Here is a 25121-nt window from a genome sequence, read left to right as displayed (position 1 = left end):
GGCAGGGATTTTGAAATGGCCAAAGCATTTTGGCACAGATAATCTGATTATTGTTCCTCAGTAAAGCAGATAATTTTGAAAAGCTTGTCTGCATATCTTTCCTGACGATTTCAAGTGTTTTTTTCCTAGATCTTGTTTGAATAAGAGATTTAGTGGGTTCATGTCCATTTTTCAAAATATTCTTCTTAAGTTCTGACAATTCACAATGTCAGCCACTCAAAGCCCCCAGATAAATCCTTTGCAATCTGTTTTGGGCTCTTTGTGTCAGAAATGTCTTTCAGCACAGACTTGTTCTTTCAGGACACAACTCTTTGTACGAGTTGGTAAAATATCATAATCAGTGGTAGCATTTAAAATCAGATTTCAATCACTGCTAATCACACTGTTCTGAACCAGAGTTCACATGGCTGTGGCCATGCCTGCACTTTGCTAATCATCTGATCGTGCCTGAAGGCTGCTTGTAATTTGCAGTGCTGTTCTTCAGATGTGCCTTCTGCCCCTGAAGGAGGACTCTGAGCTTCACAGAAGCTCTCAACACTAACAACTTCAGAATCTTTTACATATGCTGCAAGATTTTCTGACCTTCTTAACAGAGCCAGTCTATTTTCTAAGGGGAAAAAAAAATCTATGATAAGATAGAGAACTCCTTGATACCCATATATTCACCATCACTGATGATTTTACTGTGCTTGGAGGGCTTTTTTCCTTTCCTTTTTTTTAAACAATGAGTTATTACTTTACACATTTGAATTAAAACTAGGAAGCTACTCCAGCCAGTGCAGATAAGGCAGTTCACAACACCTGACTATTTACTAAACTATACATTTTGGGGGAAAAAATGGATAGCAAAAAACCCCTGGTCTATGAGTTGAGAGATTAAATTTAAAAAACACTCTTTAGGAAAGAAGGATTGAATTGCAATAGTGAGATGTTTGGCTCTATAAAAAAACCCCAACTTCAACATCAGAAAATATGTTACCTGTGAGTTTGGTTTTGGTTTTGTTTTCTTTGCGGGGGGGAGGACTGTTTGTTTTGTTTTTTAAAATTTGTTGGAATGGCATATATAATTGACATCTTAGTGGTGGTCAGTTGCTAGAAAGAAAATTAGATCACAAATGAAGCAACGACTGCTTCTCTTAGTGCTGTTACTTCAGTCTGGGTTCTATTGAATAAAAACCAGCATACAGCATTTGTTCACAGCTAAAGGCTTACATTGTGATCAAATCAGCTCACCAAAAAAGTCACAGGATAACATGATGGTAGCAAGGATTTGGATAGCCCAGTGGCTGGAGTCAGAAACATGAACCTTCAATGCTCGTGCTCATTACTTGTTTGAAACCTGCCCCTGGGATTTTAAAACAAGAGTGTGAATCTGTGTCACTGAAATATCAAGCTCTGTTACTATACTGAGATCTTGAAATAATTATCATTTAACTGGAAATATTAAAATATCGCCCAAGGCATTTACTGCTGCATTGAGGAGCCGTGGCTTTGGTGTAACTAATCCTCTCTCCATTTATCTGCAGTGCATCATGACACAAAAAATACAGTTCATCACTCTGACAATAACTTCCCTGCAAAGACAGCCTTAGAAAGGTGTGCAGATAGATGTTCAATCTTGATGTATCATGAAGAACTGGGGAAGAGATAAGCACAGCTGCATAATCAGTGGGGACAGAGATTGGAATCAGGTGCCTTTACCATGGACTGAAAGGCAGAGATGTCACTCCTGCATTTGCCAGATGGGGAAGGAAAGGACAGGAAACCATGTTCTGGATAAAACAGAGCCAGGTAAGGGGCTGTCTAAGCCCTCAGAATAGCTTTTCCACGTAAACAAATAATTCTGGTTTTTGCATGGTCTCAAACTTCCTAAGTATTGCACTAATACCATTTTACCCCTTCCCATCTCCCAGTACATTTGTATTACCATCTTAATTATTCACTGTGCTGGGCAGCTTGTAGTCACTGTGGTGCCATTTGTGTTTGCATGTTTCACCTGTGAGGAAATCACCAGCCCCCAGGCCCTACCTGCTCTATCCACAGCTGGAATCATTATTACTCAATCTGCTCCATGGAAAATCCTGCTTTGGGCAAGGATGATCAAACTTTTGCCAAACAAACAAGCACTTGTTGTGTCTGCAAATACTGTGGTCGTAAAGAGTTAATCCTGAATCTTTAACTTCAATTGTGTGTCCAAAACATCCTAGCATGTTGTTATAGAAACCACTTTCAGGCTTTAAATCTTGAGTCACGTTTATTACCATAGTAACCAGCACCACACACAGGCAGGAAAGAAAAAAGGTGGTTACACAAATATTCCATTGCTATCAAAAAAGCCAAATTCGGTTTTAGGTACATTTGTATCAGCAAAATCAAGGAAAGTAAATTAACTTATTTTCTGAAGAAAAGGTATGGTATATTAGTGTAAGAGTAACAGTGGAATGGCATTAAAATTTTAAAATCTTGTTTAGGCAACACTATTTGTGATTGAAATGACAGAACTGGTTATTAAACCAATGTCTTCATTTCACTCTTCTCTAAACTTTTTGGTTCACACTGACTTGCTGAGAATAAAGGCAGTTACTGCTTGGCTGTCATTGTCCTTCACTGCCTTTTACCATTTGTGCCACCCCAGACTCCCTTACCCCATGAGCAGTGCAGCAACCCTTAGAGCTGCCCCCACTGCCTGCACTGAGCACCACAGCAATGGCACCAGCTGTCCCAAATAAACAAACAAAAATGAGGTAGATACCTTCTTTACTTCTAAATGTAAGTGATTTTTTGGCTTTCACTTTATTTGGCAGCATACCTAGTGTTTGTGCTGGGAACAGGAGGGGAGTCAGGCCCAGGAGCTCAACAGGGCTCCTATGCATTGAATTTGGAGGATTTTTGGTTCAATTGGACATCAAGGCACATTGCTACCAGCAATGCAAGTAGACTGGTTTCTAATGACAATGAAAGACTTTATGCTCTGCTTCTTTACCTTTATGTTTAGCACTACAGCACTGCAGTTTAAGGTGGTAATGTGCAGTGATCATCCTGCTTTTACTGTGCACAGATATTTTTCTTTGTGTAAGGTGTAGAACAGTGGCTGATCAGGCCAGGAGGCAGCTGATATCCATTGTAGTAAATTATGTGGACTCAGATCTGGAAACTGAACTGATTTCTGCTGTGCAGTCCTTGTACACACTCTCTCTGAATGTAGCTCTCCCCTTTAAGATTTTCATTATATTTGTCCTCATTTTTATCTTCTAAATCTGCAGAAGAGAAGCAATATGAGTATAATGAGGTATTCTTTGTCCCTGTAGAAGTGCTGAATTTATTTTTTTTTAGTTGAGGTCACACAGCAGAATTTATTCTTAATAGTACAGAACAGGACTTGTCCCCACAGGGACATAGGAGATAAACAGGTGAGCAGCAATGGTAGTGGGCGAGCTTCAAACTTGCCAAACCTGCTCTTCAGAGGTAAAGAGCATAGAAAATTAATTTTGCTCAAAATCTGAAGCAATTCTATTTAGGTAATAAACTTGATGGCTTATAGGAATGATTGGTGATTTTGTGGATTAAATTTCTTTGTCCCAAGGATTCAATCAACAACTTTCCTGCCTGAACTTCTCTTAAGGCTTCATTAAAGCTGGGGACATCCTCAGCATGTAACTCAGGATACAGAGCCACAGGTGTAAAGTTCTCTCCTGTGAGATGAAAGGTCTTGCCAGAAATAAAGAGAGAAAACCTTAGTAGTTTAGTTAGGCATGTGAATTATGTCTTACACTTTAAAATGCCATCCTGGATTGCCTTTGGTGAGGTTTCTTGGCATGCCTAGATGAACTTGTTTGGATGGGTGCATTTGTGGTGCCTTTGTGCAAAGTGTTGCTGCTGCCTTGGTCCCTAAAGCCACAAGCATCTACATTAATGTTGTGAAATTAATAGAAGCACAATCTGCTGTTTGTAAACCTGGTATCAGAACACACTGAGGGGTGCAAGTGCTGCTGGGGAAGAGGAAAGATGAAAGAGTGCTTGCAGTTGGGAAGATACCAGCTGTATTTGCACCTGGGCTAGGAAGGAAGGATGAAGTGTACACCTGGCAAAATAACAAGGGAAGTGGTGCCAGAGCTAGAAAGGGTTGCAGAAAGACCAGAGCATGGTCTCCTTCTCTGCATTGGGGGGGATTTTCAGGAACACAGCAGGAGCAACACAGCATAAAACTGTCAGTTTGTGAGTTTGGGTGAAATCCAGTTGCTCCTGCTTCTGTATTAATTCCAAATAGTGGAAAATACAGAGCAAAGGAGCAGTTTGTCTCTTGAAAAGGCCAAATCTCACCTTGAGAGACACAAGGTCAGCTTCTCTGGAGTCTGGAGAGAGTTCAAGGCATTTTTGTAAGACAGAGGCTTTCAGCTGCCACTGAGCCTCTGGCTCCTCCTGAATTGAGCCTCAGGAAGGAGCTGGGGATACTGCCCCTCAAGCAGACCAGCTACTGCTGACTTGCAGGGCTGAGCTTTGGTTCAGGTGGGAACATGCAGCTGAGCTCCCTCTGTGCTCAGCCACTAATGCAGGAGAGAAAAGGCACTCAGAAATGCTGCCAAATGCTGCTAAGAATCCCTCCAGTAGAGGGGCTAAAACTGAGTACAAAATCGATTTCATATCCAAATTCTGAGTCTATGTGTTGTTTACATTTGAAAGGCATTATAAGACATCCTCTTCAGTCTCCTTCAGTTGTGGTTCTGCCATTCATTACTTCTTTCCTTTTTTAATATGAAAAGAGCATGAAGTAGTGATTCTGATAGTACAGTGGCACATAAAGGTGCTGTGATTTTAAAATGTAGCCTCAAATGTCTGTAATGCTGACCCAGGTATGATTCCTTTCTGTGAGTCATAACTGGATAAGCTTAAAGCCCTGATTGTTAGAAATGTATCATAGCAGCCTGTAACATGGAGCAACTCTTTTAAAGTCTCTGGGTGTAAAGCCAAGTCCTGATGTGTGCAGATGTTGAGATTGCCTGCAGTATGTTCTCAGTAACACAAATGAGGACAAGATGTTCCTGATGACATCAAACTACAGCATATCAAAATCATGATGCTGCTTTTCCTGTCTCCTCAGACTTAAAAAAAGTAATCAGCTCTGGGACAGATAGGCATTATGTGGCTGGAGATGCAGTGCACTGTGCTTTAAATGCCACAGGACTCAGAAGAAAGCTTCAGTGTGGCTACAATGGGCAGTAAGTACACAGAAAGCAAGGCCGTGCTTTTCCAGCATGAACTTTGTAGAAGAGTTCACATTCCAGCCCTTTCTGTTATGTGCTAAATTATTTTCAATAGAAATCACCTACAATTAGCTCTGCATGAACTAATTACCAACTGGGATTTCAAGACTGCTTGGGAAAAGCCACGGCTCCTGTGTTTTGGGACAGGCTGGAGTGTCAGGGGGAACTGGCACAGCCTGAATTTCCTCAGCTCTCCTGCTGAGCCCCTCTGCTGAGGGCAGCTTCCCCTCAGAGCCAAGGCCATGACACATCATTGTGATGTGTCTGTGAGCTGCACAAGTTGCCCTCACCAACTTCACACAGACAGAAATCAGTCCCAGCAGAAGGATATTATCATGTGAACTTCTGCAGAGGGCTGGCCTTTGGAACACTGGTTCCAGTGACCCATGAAACTGAACACAGTCATGGCTCTGACACAAAATCTGTGGCAGCTTTCCTGACCTGCAGACTGTATTGTAGCATCCTAAAAACTCTACTGTCTTGTAGCAGAACAAGAATGAATTTGTTGGTTTTACCACTTTTTATTTCCAGAGCAGGCTCAGAAGCACTGAGGAGGACAGATTGACCCAAAAGAAATGTAGGTGTTGAAAACCCACTGTATAATTAGGGATACTTTTCTCTTAAACATTTTTAAGATGCTTCACTGTAGAAGTAAAACAAAACCAGAATATTCACCAGCATCAGGGTATTCCCAGGAGCCTTCCTTGGGGAATATGCTAAGAAATAAGCCTTCCATATTAGAAGAATATCACTAAAAGTCAAATTGCTAAAGCTTAATGTGATGGCATGCTTTAGAATAAAACCAACTGCCACTAGGGCATTAAATATCTGCTACAAATGAAGAGGTGTCCAGCAAGCATTTATCTAAATTAGATCAGTACCATTTTTGCCAGTAAAATGATGAAAAATTTTAAACTATGAATAAATGAATGAATGTTTATTCACCACTAGCAATCAGTATAGTAATTTCTTGAAGGCTTTTTAAATTTCTATTTCCCCATTAATAGTCTCTTTTGTTAATGTGGGAAGAGGTAGATCTAACTCCTCATCTCTCATTCCTTTCCCAGTTCTCCCATACCTGCCTCAGATTTTCTTTCCATGCATTCTCCTTCTCTTCCTCTGAGGCCTGATCCAAAGCAGACTTGTGTTTCCAGGGCAGGGATGGGAGATTACAGTAAGTTGGTGTGGCTGGTGAGTGAGCCTGCAGTAATTGTAGCCCCAGGACATGATGCCAGCGGTGGCTCCACGGGGCAGCACTGATGCCTCTGTGCTCTGCTGAAGTGCTCACACTCCTCAGGATGATCCAGAGGACAGTGATGCTGCTCTGGCCTGCTATTCCCCTGGATATGAGATTCAGCCATCCTGTTGCAGTGACAGGGGTTTTTTGATTCACACAAATCTGCTCTAAAGATGCAGGGAGAGCTCTGGCTGTTGGTGGTGTGGTGGCTGGGGAGCGGAAAATAAGATCAGCGAGCAGGAGCAGGGAAATAAAGCCTCCACAGCTTGACATCCAGGTGCTTAGTCTATCTCAATAAACTTTGGTGCCATACAATAATGATAAAACAAAAGGAATACCCAATTTTGGGGGAAGGGGCCTTCCTCACAATACCAGTCCAGACCTGCCAGTACAGGGTACATTATAGGGCAGCATCCTGCCTTGCTTTATATTAAATTATGCTAAATAAATAAAGGAGATCTGTGTGACAGTAAGGGTCTGGCCAGGCAAAAAATTAAGAAAGATTTCATGGCAATAATGAATAAGTGATTAATATCTAGTGACTATCTTGCTGGGAGCAGTTTTTTTCAAAGAGATCTATGATGGGGCTTGTTTTATGATCCCAAAGGGCATCACACATCATAGTGTGCTGAAAGGCTGCAGAACAGATTGGGAAGTAGTTCTCAGTACTTAATACCTAGGGATCCTCAAAAGCCATTTCCTCTTAGGATCACACTTCCTTTGATCATTGGGGTTATTAATTATAGATACCTTGAACAGAACAAGGCACTCTTACTGTACTCCTCCAACAGTGTCTCATTTAAAAGGAACAAAATATTGTACTTAATTAGGGGTTCAGCTCTGGTGTCTTTTCAAGGCACTTTGGTATTGATTTGACCATGATAGCCTACTGTAGCAAATATTATGCCATTAATAATAAAGGGAGCATGTAGACATAAAAGTGTAGGAAGGAAGCACCAAAATGTTTGTCATTCAGCTTGCCAGAGTAGTTGCAGTATAACCACCCAATATAGCATTTAGAATAAATGCTATATTAGAATAAATATTATATTAGAATATTAGAATAAATGCTATATTCTATGGTTCAGAAGTGTCTGCACTTAGTGGAGACTTTTCCTTTGTGCCATTTTCTTAATTGTATCAAGACCATGCTTCATCAAGTGGCTTCAGGCAGAAGCATTTGAAGCCTAATTTTCTCTCTGGATAAATGGGAGCATATTGTTTCTGCCTTGACTCTTTAGACTAATTTTGCCTCTCTTCTGTTTTTTCTTACCTGTGCTTTTGTTATCATGATTAAACATATGAAATTAGCCATAAAGTTAACCAGGTGAGCATCAATCTGCATATGTGCTCGTTCACTTTACTCTTAGCATGTGTTGATTCATTCTTGTAATCAAAAATCGTATTAATTGGCTGAGAGAGGTTTATTTCTGTACGTTCTGGTCTCATAAGAAGCTTTCACTAACATTTTCCTCACACTGCAATCTGCAATGTGTGGCAGAGATCTATCCAGGATTTCCTGACTTGCACTCAGGAAGCAGAGGGCTTCTCTCCCCAGCCATGTGGGTCCCATTCCTGTTGGGCTGGGTGTGCAGGGGTAGGTCTGTCAGCAAGTTACAAATCAGCACCTGCAGGGCTCTGCTCCTGCTGCCTCAGGGACCTGCAGGGGGACTGGGCTCAGGCTCATGGAGCCCTGCAGCCTGTGCCCCACCTCATTTGGCTCTTGGATGGCCCTGCAGTTTGGGAGGTGTTGGGGAAGAGCCTCTCTGTGAGGAGAGGGGCCGTGCCTGGCCACCAGCCCTGCTGTCCCCAGGGCTCTGAGGCAAAGGGAATAGGCTTCAGATGGCTTCTCTCCCTAAATTCTTTAGGGAGAAGACAGGAATCTGAGGTAATGGAGGAGGAGAGGAGAGAAGATGCTGCTCCTGGAGAAGCAGTGCTTGTGTGACCTGCAGGGAACACTGCAGGTGCCCTACAGAGCAGTGTTGATGAGCTTCTACTTTGCAAGGGATGAGCTTTAACTGCATTTTTCAGGTAAGATGTAGATTGTATGCATGCAAGATAGTATAAAGTAAATTTTTAGGTAATTTTTTATTACCTAGGTGTTCTTGTAGCTACAAAGAATTTGAACTAGTATCAAAACTATATATGCTTTTCTAAATCAAATGAACAAACCACAAAATAAAACCCATCAACCCTCCCCACATGGTTTCTGATGGTCAGAATTCCTACTCAAATCAACAGTAATTTTGTCAAATTGTTGAATCACAAAGCTTAACTTGTCAAGTACAGCACTTTAGTATGTCCATACTGTATCCTGTTAAGGAGTTGCTCAGAAGTTTAATTCAAGCAGAGAAATAGGTACTAAACTTACCCTGGGTTTTGTGCTGGGTTTTTTACCTGTTGCCAGAACATTTGGCATTTGTTTGCAATGCTTTCTTTCTAGGCTTCTCTCTTCTAATTTGTGAGCCAACAAAACAAAATTTGATTTAATTATTAAAAGGGAACTAAAGCTCCAGCTAGCCTTTTTTTTTTTATCTGTGGCCACCTTTCTTTTCTGATTGCTCCCAAAAGGGATCCCAGTTTGAATGGCATACTTGGGAGAAAGTGTATCTGGAGAGTCCCAAGGCAGCATTTCACAGTAATGCAGCATCCCTGCTCCCCAGGATGTGGGCTGAAGTATCTCCCACAATGAACCTGACCTGATGGCAGTAAGAGGGATTGTTACCTAGGAAATCTGAATTTCAGGTACAGAATCCACAACTGCCAGATGACTTTTGAGGTGACTTTTGCCAGCCTTGGCTGAAGACTTTCTTAAGTCAGCTTTTTATTGAAAACTCACTAGGAATATGGTTTAGAAAAAGCAAAATCTTGTTTTCACTAGCCTGTAAACCTTTGCAGTTCCTCAACAATTTTCATAACACTTTTCCTTTTTCTTCTCCACATTGTCATGGCTGTTTGCTGCAGTGATTGAGTTTTCTTAACTGTCAGAACAATGTCAAGACAATGTGAAGACAGTGTCAAGGCAAATGTAGAAGGGTGACAGTGTGAGGGAGGGAAAGAGAAAAGAGCTGTCAGTACTCAGAGTGCTCTCTAGAGAAAATATTTCCACGATAAAACCATTGTCACCATGCGCTGAGCAAGAGAGGATAAAGTGGAGGTAATTAAGTTACTGCTCTAGGAACATGTCTGGATGACAACTTGGAGGTAAAGAAGAACTTAGAAAAGCAGTTTGTGAGGATGTCTTTTGTCCATTACTCTTGTCCCATGTCACCTCCTCAGTGATGCTCCCTAACACTTCTTTTCTCTTTCTAAGCTGTGTACCTCAGGGAGGAAAGATGTTGCATTGCCCACTGAGGGGAAGGTGAAGGGTTTTCCCACTTGATGTGATTACCAGACACTTTATTAGGTGTCATGAGACAAGACCTCTGCTTGTGGACAGTCAGCACTGAAAGGTGCTGAGTGTCCTGTTCCCAAATCAGTTCAGGGTTAAGGCACAATTTACCTCCGCAGTGTATTTTTTTCTGAAATATCATTGGAAAGGTGACACATTGTCACAAGGATGAGCAAAGTACAGAAATGCAGCTCATCTGGGGCTAAATTCTGGTACCAAAGCCCTGTACTACAGTACATCTCTACTGAAGGCTTGTGCAGAGTGAAGTGCTAACCTTTAGAACAGTTTTCAGGTTTTAAAATTAGGTGCTGGTCTTGCAGAAAAATCTGTGAATTTGGTCTTTGTGCATGTGCTGTTCCTTCCTCCGCTGCCTTAGAGATGGAGAGAATAAAAGGGTTTTCTACTATTTCTGTCCTTTTTCTGGACATCAGGATAATTGAATGTAAGAGGGTTTAGTTGGATATTTGCCAATATATTGCAGTTCTGGAAAAATAGACACCCTGTTGTCAATGATTTCTAATAACATTTTAAATCCCACTGGAGAGGTTTAAGAAAAATCAAATCATAAACAGTTCCATAAACTCCACCAAATACTTCAGGGATTATAATTTCAGATACAAGAATTAAGTTTTAACTATTCAACATTGAAAAGGTCAAGTATTTTCCATATATTGCATTTACATATTTATTATCATTTAGTGTAAGGAGGTAGGTTGAAAAGTTAACAGAATTTTTTATTTGTTGCGTATGAAATAACTGAACCATAAAAATGCTTGCTTTTCTACCATTATTCTATTGCTGGTTTATGCTTATTTGTAATTCATAACAGCATTTTTTTATTAAGAGTAAAAGCATCAAGCCTGGGTGACCTGGCAAATTTTATCCCCAGCTGCAGCAGCAATGCTCAAAGGAAGTTGCTTAAACTGATTGTAGCCTAGGTTATGTATCACTGAAGGCTGACTTTTCCCCCTTGCCCAGTTAAGGTTTTTTAACCTGAAAATAGTCTGCCATTTTGGATTGAGCATCAGCTGGAGAAGAGTGTGATCCTTGCCTGGGGCTCAGATGCCTCCTCCCATTAGTGTTCACACCTCAGCCATCATGCGGCTCCAGTAATGCTGGATCTCTGCAGTCCTCACACAGGAAGGGCTGTGGGATGGCAGGTGAGTGACCTGGTCCCTTCAAAAGAGGCAGCTAAGAGTGATCAATGAAAGGAGTGATATGTGAATTCTTACAGTCAGCAATGGAAATTGCACATACCAAAAGTGCCTCCATTTGTTATAAGAGTGAGTAAACAGTAATGCCATTATTACAAAAGAAATGCTTGCCATATTACAGATCTCAGGCACAAGAAGAATCTGGAACACTCTATGTGTGTCCTCCTGCTAATACCTATCTATATTAATGTGTGTGTATAGCAGATGAAGGGAGAAACACAAGATCTAAATTTAGTGATTTGAACAGGGAGATCACTTGGGTTGTGTTCACAGCACTCTCACTGCAAGCAAGGTGTTCACCTTGCCTTTCTCAGCTCTGCATTCTCACTGATACAACTGTCACGTGCCTCCTTGCAGGCTCTGAGGCCCAATCTGCTGATGTGTTGTAAAACATGCAAAATAACTCACAAGGGAAAAGCTGAAATTATTTTAATGAGAGAAATTTTCTCTGCATATTTGCAAGGAAGAGAAAGAATCTGAAAGAAGTCTGTTCCTTCACACTTGTATGACTCTGCTGGGCATGACCACAGCTTTAAGGATAACTTTAAAGTCAGCAAATGTCTTTGACAGAGTCTAAACTGATGTCTAAACTCAAACTCAAGGTACAAGTGTAAGTGCAGGGAGGACAAACGAGTTTTACAAGGTGAAATGCTGGACTGACCTTGAACATGAAAGCAGAGCCCTTGGTATTATCACAGGAAAATGTTAGATTCTAAGACTTCACTTGAGAAGCAGAACTAATTAGAGAAGATTAACAGAAATAAGGCATGTAATAGCTAGAATAGGGCATGACTGCAGTTTGAAAGGCTGAATCACTGGACCTCTCACTGAGGTCAAGATTTTAAGAACACTAGACCTTTTTTAAAGGCAAGTGGCAAGTTTTACAGATGTCCCTGTGGTAGCTGAACATTCATTATAGAATTCAAGCTCTGCACATAGGAGTTTTCTCTGTGTTAAGACTGTTTTCATCCTTAATATCTGGGTACATTTCTGAGCATGAGGTCTTATTCAGAGCCACATTCACATTCCTACTACTTTGGAGGGAGTACTGAAGTGAGGACTAAGTCCCCACTTAGTCTGCACTACAGTGGTAACACAGTGGAGACTTCTTTGTTGTTTTGTTTTGTTTTTGTTTTTTTTTTTAATGATTCTAGTAACTGATTTTTTGTTTGTGGGGTTTTTTCCCCCAAAAGGAGTCTGAAGCATATGTTGCAGTCTCTTCCCTCATACTTTCCACTTGGCAATTTTTCCTGTCACTAACCAGCATCCAACAAACTCTAAAGACCTTTTATTGCTGAATAGTAAAAAATGTGTCAGAATTGGTGAGACAACACTTCTGATCCACTCCCTGAAGTGATTGCTTTGCCAGCATTATAGTAATGGGCTCAGCTAAAACCCAAGTGGTTCACATGGTACAGAAAGCATTGGAAGGGACTGTTGGTGCTCATCTAGTCCAAGGCATTGCATCAACTAGAGCAGAAAGCTCAGCACCCTTTGCCTATGATGTGACTACTTCTCGGAACTTTCTCTAATGATTTAGTACAAATTTCTTATCTTTGGAAAGCCAGGTTTACTGTAAGCATGTGTAACTACATGCCTGTGGTTAATGAAAGTGTTGGTGCTCATCAGGGATTGTAGAAAAGAAGCAGTCACCCATGAAGACCCAGAATTCTTCAGGCTGATTCAGAGCCCTTGCATAAAAGATGAGCAGATTTAAAAGAGGAAAATCCATCTCTCAGCTCTCTAGGTGTTTGCAGTTATGCTAATAAAAGTAAGGAAAGAGTTCCCCTGTCTGTAGAAATGTTGACACAATCTGTCTGAAACTGAAGCACAATTAAATAGCATTGGCAGTTGTTGTTTGAGTGCCCTCTAGAACATGTTTTTATGTTAGCCCAAAGAAGAAATTGTGCAATTCAAGATGCAAACACATTTGTGATGCTGCTTATCTCTTGTACAAAAACCTCAGTAAGTGTAATAACAGTCTCCATTTGCTTCTAATAGTATTGAAGAATGCAGTTCCCTCAAAGTTTAGTTTAAGACCTGGAATATAACAAGCTGAGTAATTGATTGCCAGTCAATCAAAGTACCTCAAAATCTCAAACATCTCAAAAAACATGATTCTCCATCTCTTTGAAAAGAAACCACTCTTGATTACAACCCCTGACTTCCTGGTTTCATAAGCAAAGCCATGCTGATCCTCGCTGGACATAACACAAAATGAAAGGACTTAGGAAGTTAAACCAGAAAAAAAACCTCTGAAATCAACTCTGCTCAAGGTTCTTTGTGGAATAGCAGAATTCCAGGCAACAAATGCCTGTGTGACTGCAGCAACCCATTGCCAGCTTGGAGGTGCTGGCTGGGGATACAGGAGGGCCACTCTAGGGTATTTTCCTTCGTCCCTGGGCAGAGAGAACACTGACAGAAATCTCTGGAAACACAGAGTGCCTGCATGAATCTGTGGACAATTCCCCAAACAAAATGAAGAATGGAGTGTTTATGGCTTTAAGGCTGTAGTAGAAGCACTGTAAAAATAGATCTGATTTTGTTGCGCTGTCTGCAGAGAGCTACATTTCTCCCCTTTTTATTCCTTTCTATCATTTGTCAGATCATTAGGTCAGTCTGTTTGCTGGAAAGATTTTTATATCCAGATCCTTCAAAGGTGTTCAGTGTCAATCCTGCCTTCTGCTGTTTAGCTCCATTAGAGGTTTGCTCCAAACACCTCTCAGTCTTGTCTCTTCACTACTGTGAAAAATGGTGGCAATCCCAAGTTGCCCACTTGTTTTTTTAGGAAACACAATATTTTTTGGAAATAGCCTTTGGAATGTGAAAATGGCAATTGATTTTAGTAACTTTAATCTTCTTGCACTTTTCCATGAGCTCCAAAATGGGAAGATGTTAGACTAAATTGAATCAGACATTTAAGACATACTCATGAGAAAACAGAATGGATAGTTCTTGTTGTATCAAACTGAGGGCATTTTTACATGGGTTGAAGCTTGCAAAATGTTCAGTACCATTAGTCTTACAAGTTGAATTACAAATGTCAGCTGTATTTAATAAGAGAGAAGGGATGGGTTTAGTTAGAAAAACTGAATTGGTGAGTCCTACAAAATGATGGGCAGACAATTGCTTTTTGCAGCTGCATTGCAGAGGCACCTACTTGCATTTTTCTCCAAATATATATACAGATGGGGATCAAAAAGGCTTGGGTTATCATTCCACAAACACATATTTTCCCACATTTTATGGTGGGAATCAGTGGAGGCTTGCTTTCAGAATTCTTTTTAAGATTGAACAGAGAAAAGAAGAGTTTACAAGGGCCTTGCATATTTTCATCCCATTTAATATCTCTGATGCAATCTCTGATACATCAGTGTCATTCCCTGGCTTCTCCTCACTGGCATTGCACGTTTCTTTTGTTATGCAGCCTCTGATGGCTTATTTCACAAGATTGGTGCCTCTTCTCTCTGTATTTTATTTATGGGGTTATCAAAGGAAATTAAGGGGCTGTTGGAGAAGAGCAGGCACAGTTAGGATTTCTTTACACCATGTCAGACCTCTGTAGTGTTTTGCCTTTCTTACAGCCAGCACAGCTGCACCCTTCCTGCAACAGGAAGGAGCTGATGCCCAAGGAGCAGCAAGGTGATGTGTATTAGTTCAGACACACTCTCAGGGGCACTCTTTCCAGCTGTTGGGAGGGCAGTGAGTTGCACTGCAGGCTGTTCACTGCAGATATCAGAGCCTGATCTCTTCTTTCAGCTGTGTGGGCACTCAGGGATGGTTTGCCATACCAGGAGTGGTACCAAAGCTGCTTTGGAAGCACCTACAAATTGCCACAAAGCTTGGCTAAACACCTCTGAAGTACTGCTGTATACAAATGTCTTTTCAAGGCTGCATGATTACAGTGAGGGTTTTGGGTTCCCTGCTGTCAGTGCAGGTTACCTAAATTGCAGTTGCTTGGATCCTTGCAGACTGATAACTGTCTGTCATTCTGTGTCCTTGCTTTGGCTTCCTGTCAAATTATGTTGTTTTCAAAGTCCTCTAGCTCACATTCAAAGACACAAAGAAATGTGTCACAGTCAAATTCAAAGCTAGGGCCCTTCTTGTGGAAGAAAGAGCTAATGAAGTGTTCTCTATCATCCTGTTGGAAACCCCAGCAAGGGAGACTGGAAGTGTCAAGAGAAGAGTGTGGCCAGTGTACACTGCCTCTCATGCTGCCTGTAGCCTCCCTGGCAGTCTGGATGTGAATTAGAGCATCCCTGGCCTTTGTTTCAGAGGACAGTAAGATTTTGGTAGCACCACGCTATACAACAACATAGTTGTACCTCTCAGAAACCCCAGCAAAGGAACTGTCAGGCCATTGTGTCCATGGCTGAGCTCTAAGAGAGGAGTACAAAGTTTTGTTTGTTTACTCACAGCCTTGATCTCAAGCAGTGTGATTGAGTGCACTTTGAAGGAATGTGTCCTGTCTGCAAAGCCCCTGGCTAATGCAGATAAAGATGCTTTGTCTGTCTCATTATTCAAGGAAAAGTTTAAGGCACTAGGCTGCCAGTATGCTCAGCCTTGGGCAGGCAAGCAGGAGCAGTAAAAAGAAGCAAGGAGTTTCTCCCCTTGCCTGCCAGCATAAACCCAGGCCACAATTACTCAGGCACAGCATTTCCCAGCACAGAAGGATGCACCAGGCAAGTGCCCTGATCCTTGGCTGCTGGAGAGGGGACACAGTGACGGGTTAGCAGCCCATGCCCCTTTTCTACCCACAGAAATATTTAGCCCTTGAAATATTCTGATTTCTGTCCCCGCTGATAAGATTCCAGGCAGGCAGAAGCTGCCTAACCCTGAAGTTGCAGCAGCCTTGCTTTGTTGATGCCTGGAGAGGGATGTTTTGCTGGGCCTGGAGGAGCCCTGCAGAGCTGCAGTGGCAGCTGCGTGGTGCCCGCCCAGAGGCCCTGTCAGCTGCAGTCTTTGTCAAAAGATGGAAGCAGCTTCCTGTTGACCCATTTTATGGGTGAGTAAGATATAATCAATATGAAGTAAAGATAAGAATCTCATTGGAAAAGGGTTTATCTGGGTTGTTGGGTGTTTTTTGCTGTTTGCTGGTGTGAGAGGGCTTCCACAATTCAGCACTGGTAATGGCTGAGGAAACAGAGAAGGACAGTGAGAACTGACAAAACATGTCAGTCCCTAAAACCAACAGATTAATCTGTGAAATCAATCTGGAAAGTAATATGTATCACTTATCTCCTTGCTCCAGATGAGTCAATTAGTTTTAAAGGCTTCTCTTAGAAAATGGGCTTTTGTCCATTTTTGGGCCACCACAAAGAGCAAAGGGAATATTCAAGTTTGCCTAGAGATTGAGGCATTGTCTAAAAGATTTTCTTAATGTTGGAATGTGAATTATAAAAACAAACCCAAAAGTAGAAGTATCCCTGGGAGGTCTTTGGCTGCAAACCCCTGTAGACAGAATCAAAGGCACTTAGGTTGCTGTTTCTTTAATTTACTTATTAGAGAGACTTAAGTGACATAGACTAAGACATATTTATTTATTGCTTTGTAGCTGGCTGGATACATATATATTTAAACCTTGATATTTCATAAATAAGTAATTTTTGCTGCCATCAAAATCAAATGTTAAACTTCTCTTAGATGAAGCAGAACTCCTACTCCAATGTAAATTTGTTGCACTGTATCCAGAATGGCCAGTTGGAACAGTTTCCTAGGAATCTACTGCTATTTGTTTTTGTGCAGTAAGTTCCAGTCTTGCATTGCTTTTTTATATGAAGTGAGAAGCTGACAGGTTCAGCAGGCAATCCATGTTTTTCATTCCTTCTCAGGTTTCTGCCTATGAAAATTTTGGTATTGATAATACATTCATTAATTATATTTTCTTGCTTCATACTGTCAGCATATCAAGTATACTCAAATTGCAAGTGAAAATGTAAGTGATTTCACTGCAAAAGCCAGAAATCAAACTACATTATCTCTGGCATGGAGGTACTTTCTGTTCTCATTGTAATCAGTGCCTTCAGTAGCCAAAGTGCTTATTTTAAGTCTAGAGTACCAAAAAATAAGAGGTCTTGATGTCTCAAAGAATGAGAGTAAGCTATTTTCTCATTGAAATTTAGGCAATAATTCTGTTTTTGCTGCAACACAGGGGGCTGAGTTCAGGGCTGCCTTTGTTTGGCACAGCACATAATTCCCAGTTGTGCAGAAGGGAAGGGAGCCATCTGCTCAGCCTGCCCCAGAGCTGTTCCTGAGGTGCCCTGGAGCCTCAGTGCCACCACAGCCCTTGGGACAAGTCCCCACCTGGGCCTCTCTGGGGCTCTGCCCTCTGAGGCCTTCACAGATCCCCCAGGGTGGTGCTGGGTGCCTGGGGTCTGTGTAACACCAGCTGTGAGACAGCAGTCTAGACAATCTCTGGGAGATATTTATCTGACCCATTCATTAAAAAGTTCTGATAGAGTGTCCTAATTATCCTTCAGTTGGGAAAGTTCACACAAATCTTTCCTGATGTACATGGAATCTATTATTTTCCAGAGCCTGCCCTTCTAGAGGTGACAGAGAGCAACTGATCTCATCACCATCCTTGATTGCCATTCTCTTTTGTGGAGGTAAGACTGTAATCATGTCTTCCCTCAGGCTTCCCTTCCTGTGACCCTTTCTCAGAGGGCACATCTTTCTAAATGTCTTTCTATTTTTGCTGTCCCTTTCCAGCATTTTCCTAATTGCCTCTCTCTTGCTCACAGCAGCACTCAAAACTGGATACAGCCAGTACTGAACAGTGCTTTGATTGCTCTCCTGTGTCTTGCAAGTCATTTTACTGTCAACACACAACAGCAAAATATTTGCCTTTCCCTGTAACTTTTCAGTGGGGAAGTGCCCACTTTGGCCATCAAAATTTGAGCACTCTAAACAGCACTGGGTTTTTGTCTGAGCTTCCTCTAACAAAGAGGAAAAGGTGTAGAGATTTGCACAAGGAAAAGACTCCCTAGGTGCTTTAGGTTTATCAAAGTAACACAGGGAGAACAAAAAACTGGAGAGAGAGAGAGGGAGATAGACAGATGATTGGATGGATGGATGGATGGATGGATAGATAGATAGACAGATAGATAGATAAACTTTGTGTGAGGACACCTTTGAAGGGTTTATGTATATACTAAAACATTAGGTTTATATCCTCTGCTTGTATTAAATTAACTTTCCAGCCTCAGTTTCTCCAGTCCATTATCATGGATACAGGATAACATACACCAGTATTTCAAGATCAGTGTGAGGTCTCTGCTGCTGGTTAAGCATGAATGATAAAACACCTTTTTGCACAACCTCCTTTCTTGCCCCTCAGACTCTTTCCTAATAGGTCATTAGTCACAAACAACCTGCTTACAGAGATTGATCTGTGTCCTTGCTGCAGAATTCCCTTTTGGCCTGTGACTGTGAATACATCATCCAGTGGCTTGTCCTGTATTGCCAAAATCACTGTCATTTGAGGGGTAAATTTTTGAAGAAGCTTTTATCTTGCACTGTAATTTCTGAGTGACAAAATGGGATGTGGGGAAATGTTTAATCTCCAGAGGTTCTCAGTGGTGACAGTTCCCAAGTTACAGAGCACACAGAGAGAGAGGGGTCTGTAACCTGGTATCCTTCTCTAATCTTGGAATGGTAGGTGTAGCACCATAAGGATGCCTTGTAAGAATTTGAACTGAGTGGCTCAAGTACAGTTGTGGCTGGGATGTTCTTAATGTCACTTTTACACATTTATCTTGCAGTAGTTACTGCCTTTTTCTTAAGTTACAGGGCTACTAATTTTCACTCTTAGGATTTAGTTTCATTCCAGAGAAGGAGATGTTATCCATAATAAAATATATACATGAAAAGGGAAAAAAAAACCCAACCCAGCACAACTGTGTCTAGGAGCTGTTGCTTTTAACTTTCTGGAGATGATGGCAGACATCTGAAGGATGTTTCATTTTTGCTGTGCTCCAGATGCCATGTGTGACAGCCAGGAGGGAGGCAGGGCTGCAGGGCTGCTGAGTGCAGCTCTGACAGGCTCAGCTCCACGGAGGGCTAATGAGGAGCTGCCGAATGGGCTGTGAGCTCATCAAACCACACTAACAAGACTTTGCTGGAAAGCTCCTTACATCACCCGGGTGTGCATGAGGCATGAGCAGTGTGAGCAAAACCACAAATCTCTTTATAAGCAGAGCTTTATTCCTAACACAGTAATTAAGCAGTAATTAGAAGTTTTGTGAGTAATGGGAATAGTTGTGTGAAATTAAGAGTTTTTGTCCACGGGGAAAAATTGCATAGTGCCAACATCTCAGAGGGGTAGAAAAAGACTGCAAGTAAAGCTCAGATATTTTGCTCACATTAACAGCAATCCCAAATGAATTTCCATTCTTAATTTATGAACATTTGAACAATTTATGAAGCATTGATTTTGAAGTAAATAATACATTTTTTCAGCTCTGCTGGAAGGTTACTAAAATGGAGATAAATAGAATCACAGAATGGTTTGGGTTAGAAAGGACCTTAAAGATCATCTAGTTTGAACAACCCTGCTGTGGGCAGGAACAACTTCCACTAGACCAGGCCTTGAACCCTTTCAAAGATGGGGCATCCACAGTATATATGGGCAATAATTTTGACCTTAAAATGTTCCTTGTCTATATTTTTCCCAAAATGAAGACAATTCTGCAGTAGTGATAGGTAATCCATTGTAAAACTTGTTTAAAAAATCAGTACTTAAATGTTGAATGAAAAGATTTTGAATTTGACTTCAGATAGAGTCACTTCCAAAACTGATGTGTAAATGTACCTGTATTAATCAGAATTCCTCTTCCTCTATTTCATAAGCAACTCCCTGCCCACAGTTTCATGCTTGTAATTCCTGTTAGACAATAGTACGGCAGCAGTGAGTTATCAGTGCTGTTCTGGCCTTGGGACATGCTTCCTGTCCCTGTTGTACATAATGATTCTTGGTCCCTCCTCACACAGAGCTGGGCATCTCTGGATGCCCCCAGATTAATTTTCTGTGAGTGGTTCATTTAGTATGATTTGTAGACACAACTGATGTTCACAAAATGCCATATAAACCCAACTTGTATTGAATGCTTGCATCCGGAGTTCTTGGCTCCTAAATACTATTTATTTTCGAAATTGTTTAGAGTTAGAAGTTATAAAGAACATTCTGCCTTTAAGCAGGACTTAAGATTAGAATCCTCTGGGAGAAGACAAATCCAGTAAACTGATTTTAAAAACATAATGGCAGATACAACTTCTATAAATAATATCATCAATCACCTCTGTTCCATTTTATCCTCAGCTTTTCTGTCTTGGTCTTTCTCAGCTTTAATTTTTAAGTAGGGAAGTAATTGCAGTCAGTTCTGCTTCTACCTTTGTCTCATCTGTTCACAGTTATGATTTTATTAACAGAAATTGTTAGCAGTTTCGGGGGGGGTACAAGCTTTCTAAAGAGAAAACACCTCTCAAGATCATTAAATACACTGCACTGAGAGGTAGAGGTATGGTCCTGAGCCTGATTCTGGTTCCTGATGCAGCTGCTCCATCCTGAGATATCAATTTGTGTCACACTGTGACAACAGCCACAGTTCCACCTGAGAAAGTTCTCCAAGACTGAAAAGCCTCTTGCTTGAGACTGGCCATATGGCCAGAACCCAGAGAACACCCATTGCACATCCGAGCTGTCATCCCAGGTAAGTGGGCTAAGGAAAAGGCATAAAATGACACACAATTACTTTCCTTGCCTTTGGCATCCTGCACTGAGCAATGCTCACCCGAGGTGAAAGCCAAAACTTGTATTTATCTTCTCTCTTTAAACTGATTCCTGGGGGCTTTTTTCTTGTTTTCATTCTAGTGATGTTTTCTTTGTGCATGATGTTTTTAATGTGATCTTCTTAATTTATAAAACTTAACTTTTCATTTCCCCTTCCCAAAGCTTTTATATTTTGTTCTGATTTGCCTGCCTCGTAGAAAAAATACATTTTCTTAACTAACACAACTACTATTATGTTCCTTTACTTAGATAGCAGTCTCTTTAGAGACTTTCTGGCTGTTCATCCTAGAGGATGAACTTTGAAAATTACTTTGTGAAAGTTAAAGGTCCAGTTTTTTGTTGTTTTGGTTTTTTGTTTTTGGTTTGGTTTTTTTAGGGTATGTCCTGTTGTGAATTAATTTAGAAAAAGCCCTTTGGTTTCCCTGATTCACATCAGTACTTCCCCAAAAAGAAAATTACTAGCATAAAATGATGTTTCTATGACATTCTGTATTTTTCTTATATTTTCAAGCGTGGGATTTTTTTTTTCAGTGCTGGTTGATTCAACTGCATCTGTTTGCTTTTTAGTCTTTAATTTATGTTGGGCTGTAAACTGTCCAAGTAACAATTTGAGTGATGCAGCAACAGAAGGTGACCCAGATTACACAACACTGAACACTAATGCCAAGTCTTCTTGTTTAATGGCAGCTGCTCAAAGCTTTGTGTTATTGCTATTCACATGCAACAGACACAAATCAAACAGCCTCCTCAGGCACACATCCTGCAGATCTTCATTTTAAACATGTTCAAGAGCTGCTGCTTTTCACACACACACAGCAGCCTCACCAGCTGAGGCCATTTAGCCTCCTTGGCTTGCATTTACTTGCAGCCATCTGACACAAAATTATCAAGGAAACCCATTGTGACTTCCTCTATTTTGCACACTTCTGTTTATGTGGAAGTTTGCCGAGAACATTTTTTCTCTATAAAAGTAGTTGGACTGTCATGCTCCCTCATAATGGTAATATTTTACAACACTAAATACAACACAGTTAATAACTGCTTTCTCTAGAGGCTGTAGTTTAGAAAGTATATATAATAAACCAATACTACTGGAAAACATAACATGAACAGTTTAAGCAAAGGATAAATAAGTCTAGATTTAAATCAGAAAGGTTTAGATTTACTGAATGAGTGGTATCAAAAGGCAGACTTTAAAGTATAGGTACAGTTTTAGCAAAATAATTTATTACTGTACTTTGAATATGCGAAGCAACAAAATGCTTTCATTCCTTATTTAAAAAAAAAAAGTCGAAGCATGGAGATCAGGAAAGCTATCAAACAACGAGTTCATACAACTTAGTTTCATGGACCAAATTTTTTTGGCATCTCCATCAAATTTTTAAAGCCTTCTGACAACACAAGCTTTCTGCTAGAAGTGCATGTCTAACCATCTCCCCAGAGGACATGTCAGAACAATAAGAAAAAGTGCAAATCTTACTTTTTAAATGGATGAGCAGCAAAAAACTGAGGTAGAAGATGAGTAGAGAGTTAATTCTTGAATGAGCCATATTCATCCTGATAGGACATCCTCTGCCGAGTTGCCTGTTGTCCAAAGGGCTGGTGCTGATGCTCACTGCTTTCTCCTCGTGTCTGAAGCTAAGGGCGCACCCGGGGCACCCGGCTCCCAACCAGCCATCCCTGCCCGTGCCCCTCCTCAGCCTGCAAACCTGCACACTTGGATTCTAACGGCAGTTGTGCTTGTCAAGGTCTTACTTCGGCAGGTCCGAGTGGTTTTTCAAACCCGGTGCAGATTTGTGTGGGAGCTGGACCGGAGTCTGTCCCCGGCCGTGCTGGGGATGAATGGTGCGCTCTGCTCCGCGGGGGATGAATGGCGGGCTCCGCTCCGCTCCGCTCGGCTGGGCTGTGCCTGCCCCGCAGCGCAGCCACGGCCCCGCCGCCCGGAGAGCCCGAACCCCAGCGCTCCTTATCTGCACCAAACCCGCCGCACTCATCGTGAGGCTCCCCTCATCAACGCTGCAAACACTTGACGTCTCCTTGCACTGTCAGCTCACAAACACTCTCTGCTTTCTGAATTTTTTCTGTTATGTTACGCCGTTAGCACGTGAAGTGAAAAGGTGAAACATCCACATTCTCAGTCTTTTTAGTTAGTGAGATGTTAGCCCACTCTCTTCCTCAGTACTATTTTTTTTTGTTTGTTTTGTTGGTATTGTTTAATCTGGAGTGGCTGAAAAGCAGACTCTAGGAGCTGGCACAGGACCTCTGAGCTTCATCAGCTTGTGTTACAATCTTGAACTGAATGGAGGAACCAGTCACAGAACCAGGAGGTGTCACAGCAGGATTGATAAGAGAAGGGGATGGTGGCAGGGCATGGTCTCCATTTGGTTTAGCCAGGGCTGGTATTAAACAGCTGCTATTAAGTGCCTTCCCCAGCTGCCCCCCATGGCACAGGCAATGTCTGTTTGTGCCCAGCACTCTCTGTGCAGTGCCTCATCTGTGGATCACAGCTTTGTTCTCAGATGAAATCCTGGTCCTGCTCTAGCAGAAGGGAAGGTGAGGGCACACAGCAGCAGCCCCAGGGGCTGTACTCCTACCATGATCCAGTACAACCTCTGGCACCTCACACACCCAGTCTAGGTGTCCACAGCAATGGGTGCCACAGCACCAGTCTGGCTCTGAGGCCAAGACAGAGATGAGCTGCCTGTTTGGCAATGAATCTCCTCTTTCCACCACCTTCACCCCTAGCAATCCTCCTTTGGCTCTTGGCACTTACCCTCCTTGCCTCAGTGAAAATCCAGGCATTCCCAAGCCTGAAAAATCTGCCTGGTCATTGCTACGTTATGTTACTGTCAAACAGGTAACACTCAATACATTTGGTATTGTGTTTGTCCTCCCCAGTTCAGCAGAATGCTAATCCCCAGTTGAGGAAGCCTTTGATACTGAGTTTAATTTTACATGTACACTTAACTGAACAAAGTACAATCTGAAAGTCAAGTATATGCTGAAAGTCTCAGATGAGTAGGGAGCAGACTGGTGATGCCAACATGAATTCACTAAAGCTGTTTATAATAGGTAGGTACTTTCACATCACTCATTAAGCTCAGTAAACTGATTAATTTAAAAATTTCTCCTGCAGCAAAGCTCCTCCTTCTTTCCCATCTCATTCTTTTATGTGTAGCTGCACTCACCCACTGCTGACCCTGTGGTAAACCTTCCCAGACCCTCTCTCCCTTCTCCTGGCACCAGCAGTCCAAGCAGCTCCATCATCTGCTTCCCAGGAAGCCTCCACCCTCCCCTGAGCCCCCCTGTCCACTCTCCAGCTCTGATCTCTCTGATGACAGCCCAGGCTGGATTTCCTGGCCAAATATCATGGGCTATGAGCATTATGATCAATGGGGGTCCTAGTGGAAAGTACTTCAATAACTATCAAGTTAAATATAATTAAATGGCTAATTGTAGTTCTCAGCTCTTTCACTTTTTGTAATCCCCTTTCTTTTATATTTACATTTGTAGTTGTTTGGATGTTTTCTTCTCCTTGCCATCTGTCTACTTTGTTTCTGTTTGAAATTATGTAGTAAGATATATAATCATTACAACGTGAGCATGAAAATACCACTGTCATCAGGGAATTCCTTTGTCAGGCTAAATTATGCAGTTCAGCTCAGTGCTGATTGCCTGCTTTAAGTGCATTATTATTTAAATTTGTCACCATATAACTTACTTAGAACAACAATATTTTCTGGATTCATATTCTTGTCAATTTGAAAAAGAAATCTTGTGAGTATTCTGAAAGACCCCAAATTTAAGCAAATACAACGTTTTCAATTCTGAGGGATATATGTTAAGTATTTCAAGAAAACAGTGACATCTATTAAATCTGGATATTTTTTCTGAAAAATACACAAGTACCTGTAAAATCTGTACTCTAAGGAAACTTAGGAGTTTTCAGATATGAGGATATGCCACCAGTCTGAGAACTTAAATGTATTGTGTTAGCACATGTTGACATTGGAATTAAATACTGTGTAGCTTTGTGGTAATTGCAAAACATACAGCAAGTATATGAACACCTCCTAGGTCTTTCTAAATTTATTAAAATGTAATAACTTTTAGAACCAAAAGAGCTTTTTTTAACCTGTTTGAAACTTAGCTCTGCATTTCCCAAAGCCTCTTTTCAAATATTTCTTCTTCTTCGTGAGCTATTCATATCCCAGGATTTAATGGGGAA

The 25121-nt window shown here is 41.4% G+C and overlaps 1 protein-coding gene and 1 long non-coding RNA gene across 3 annotated transcripts in view; one reads left to right on the top strand and one right to left on the bottom strand.

Moving 5' to 3' along the window:
* The window catches only part of CRB1 (crumbs cell polarity complex component 1), a 97225-nt gene extending 74109 nt beyond the window's left edge, over nt 1-23116 (bottom strand). The window contains exon 1 of one of the 2 annotated variants that reach the window (XM_077182080.1): nt 22374-23116. In XM_077182080.1, the coding sequence (XP_077038195.1) occupies nt 22374-22449 (76 nt within the window). In that variant the 5' untranslated portion in view covers nt 22450-23116. The remainder of the gene's footprint in view (nt 1-22373) is intronic. The other variant, XM_077182078.1, reaches the window with a different exon arrangement.
* On the top strand, nt 1424-17711 carry LOC143694635 (uncharacterized). Its single transcript, XR_013183225.1, has 3 exons — nt 1424-1791; nt 8367-8529; nt 17638-17711. It is a non-coding gene; the product is annotated as an uncharacterized LOC143694635 (long non-coding RNA).
* Nucleotides 23117-25121: the final 2005 nt, after the last annotated feature.

Source organism: Agelaius phoeniceus, chromosome 8 (assembly GCF_051311805.1).
Source record: "Agelaius phoeniceus isolate bAgePho1 chromosome 8, bAgePho1.hap1, whole genome shotgun sequence".
Classification (NCBI taxonomy): domain Eukaryota; kingdom Metazoa; phylum Chordata; class Aves; order Passeriformes; family Icteridae; genus Agelaius; species Agelaius phoeniceus.
Note: the sequence above shows the minus strand (reverse complement) of the source record. Positions and strands in the feature narration are given on the sequence as shown.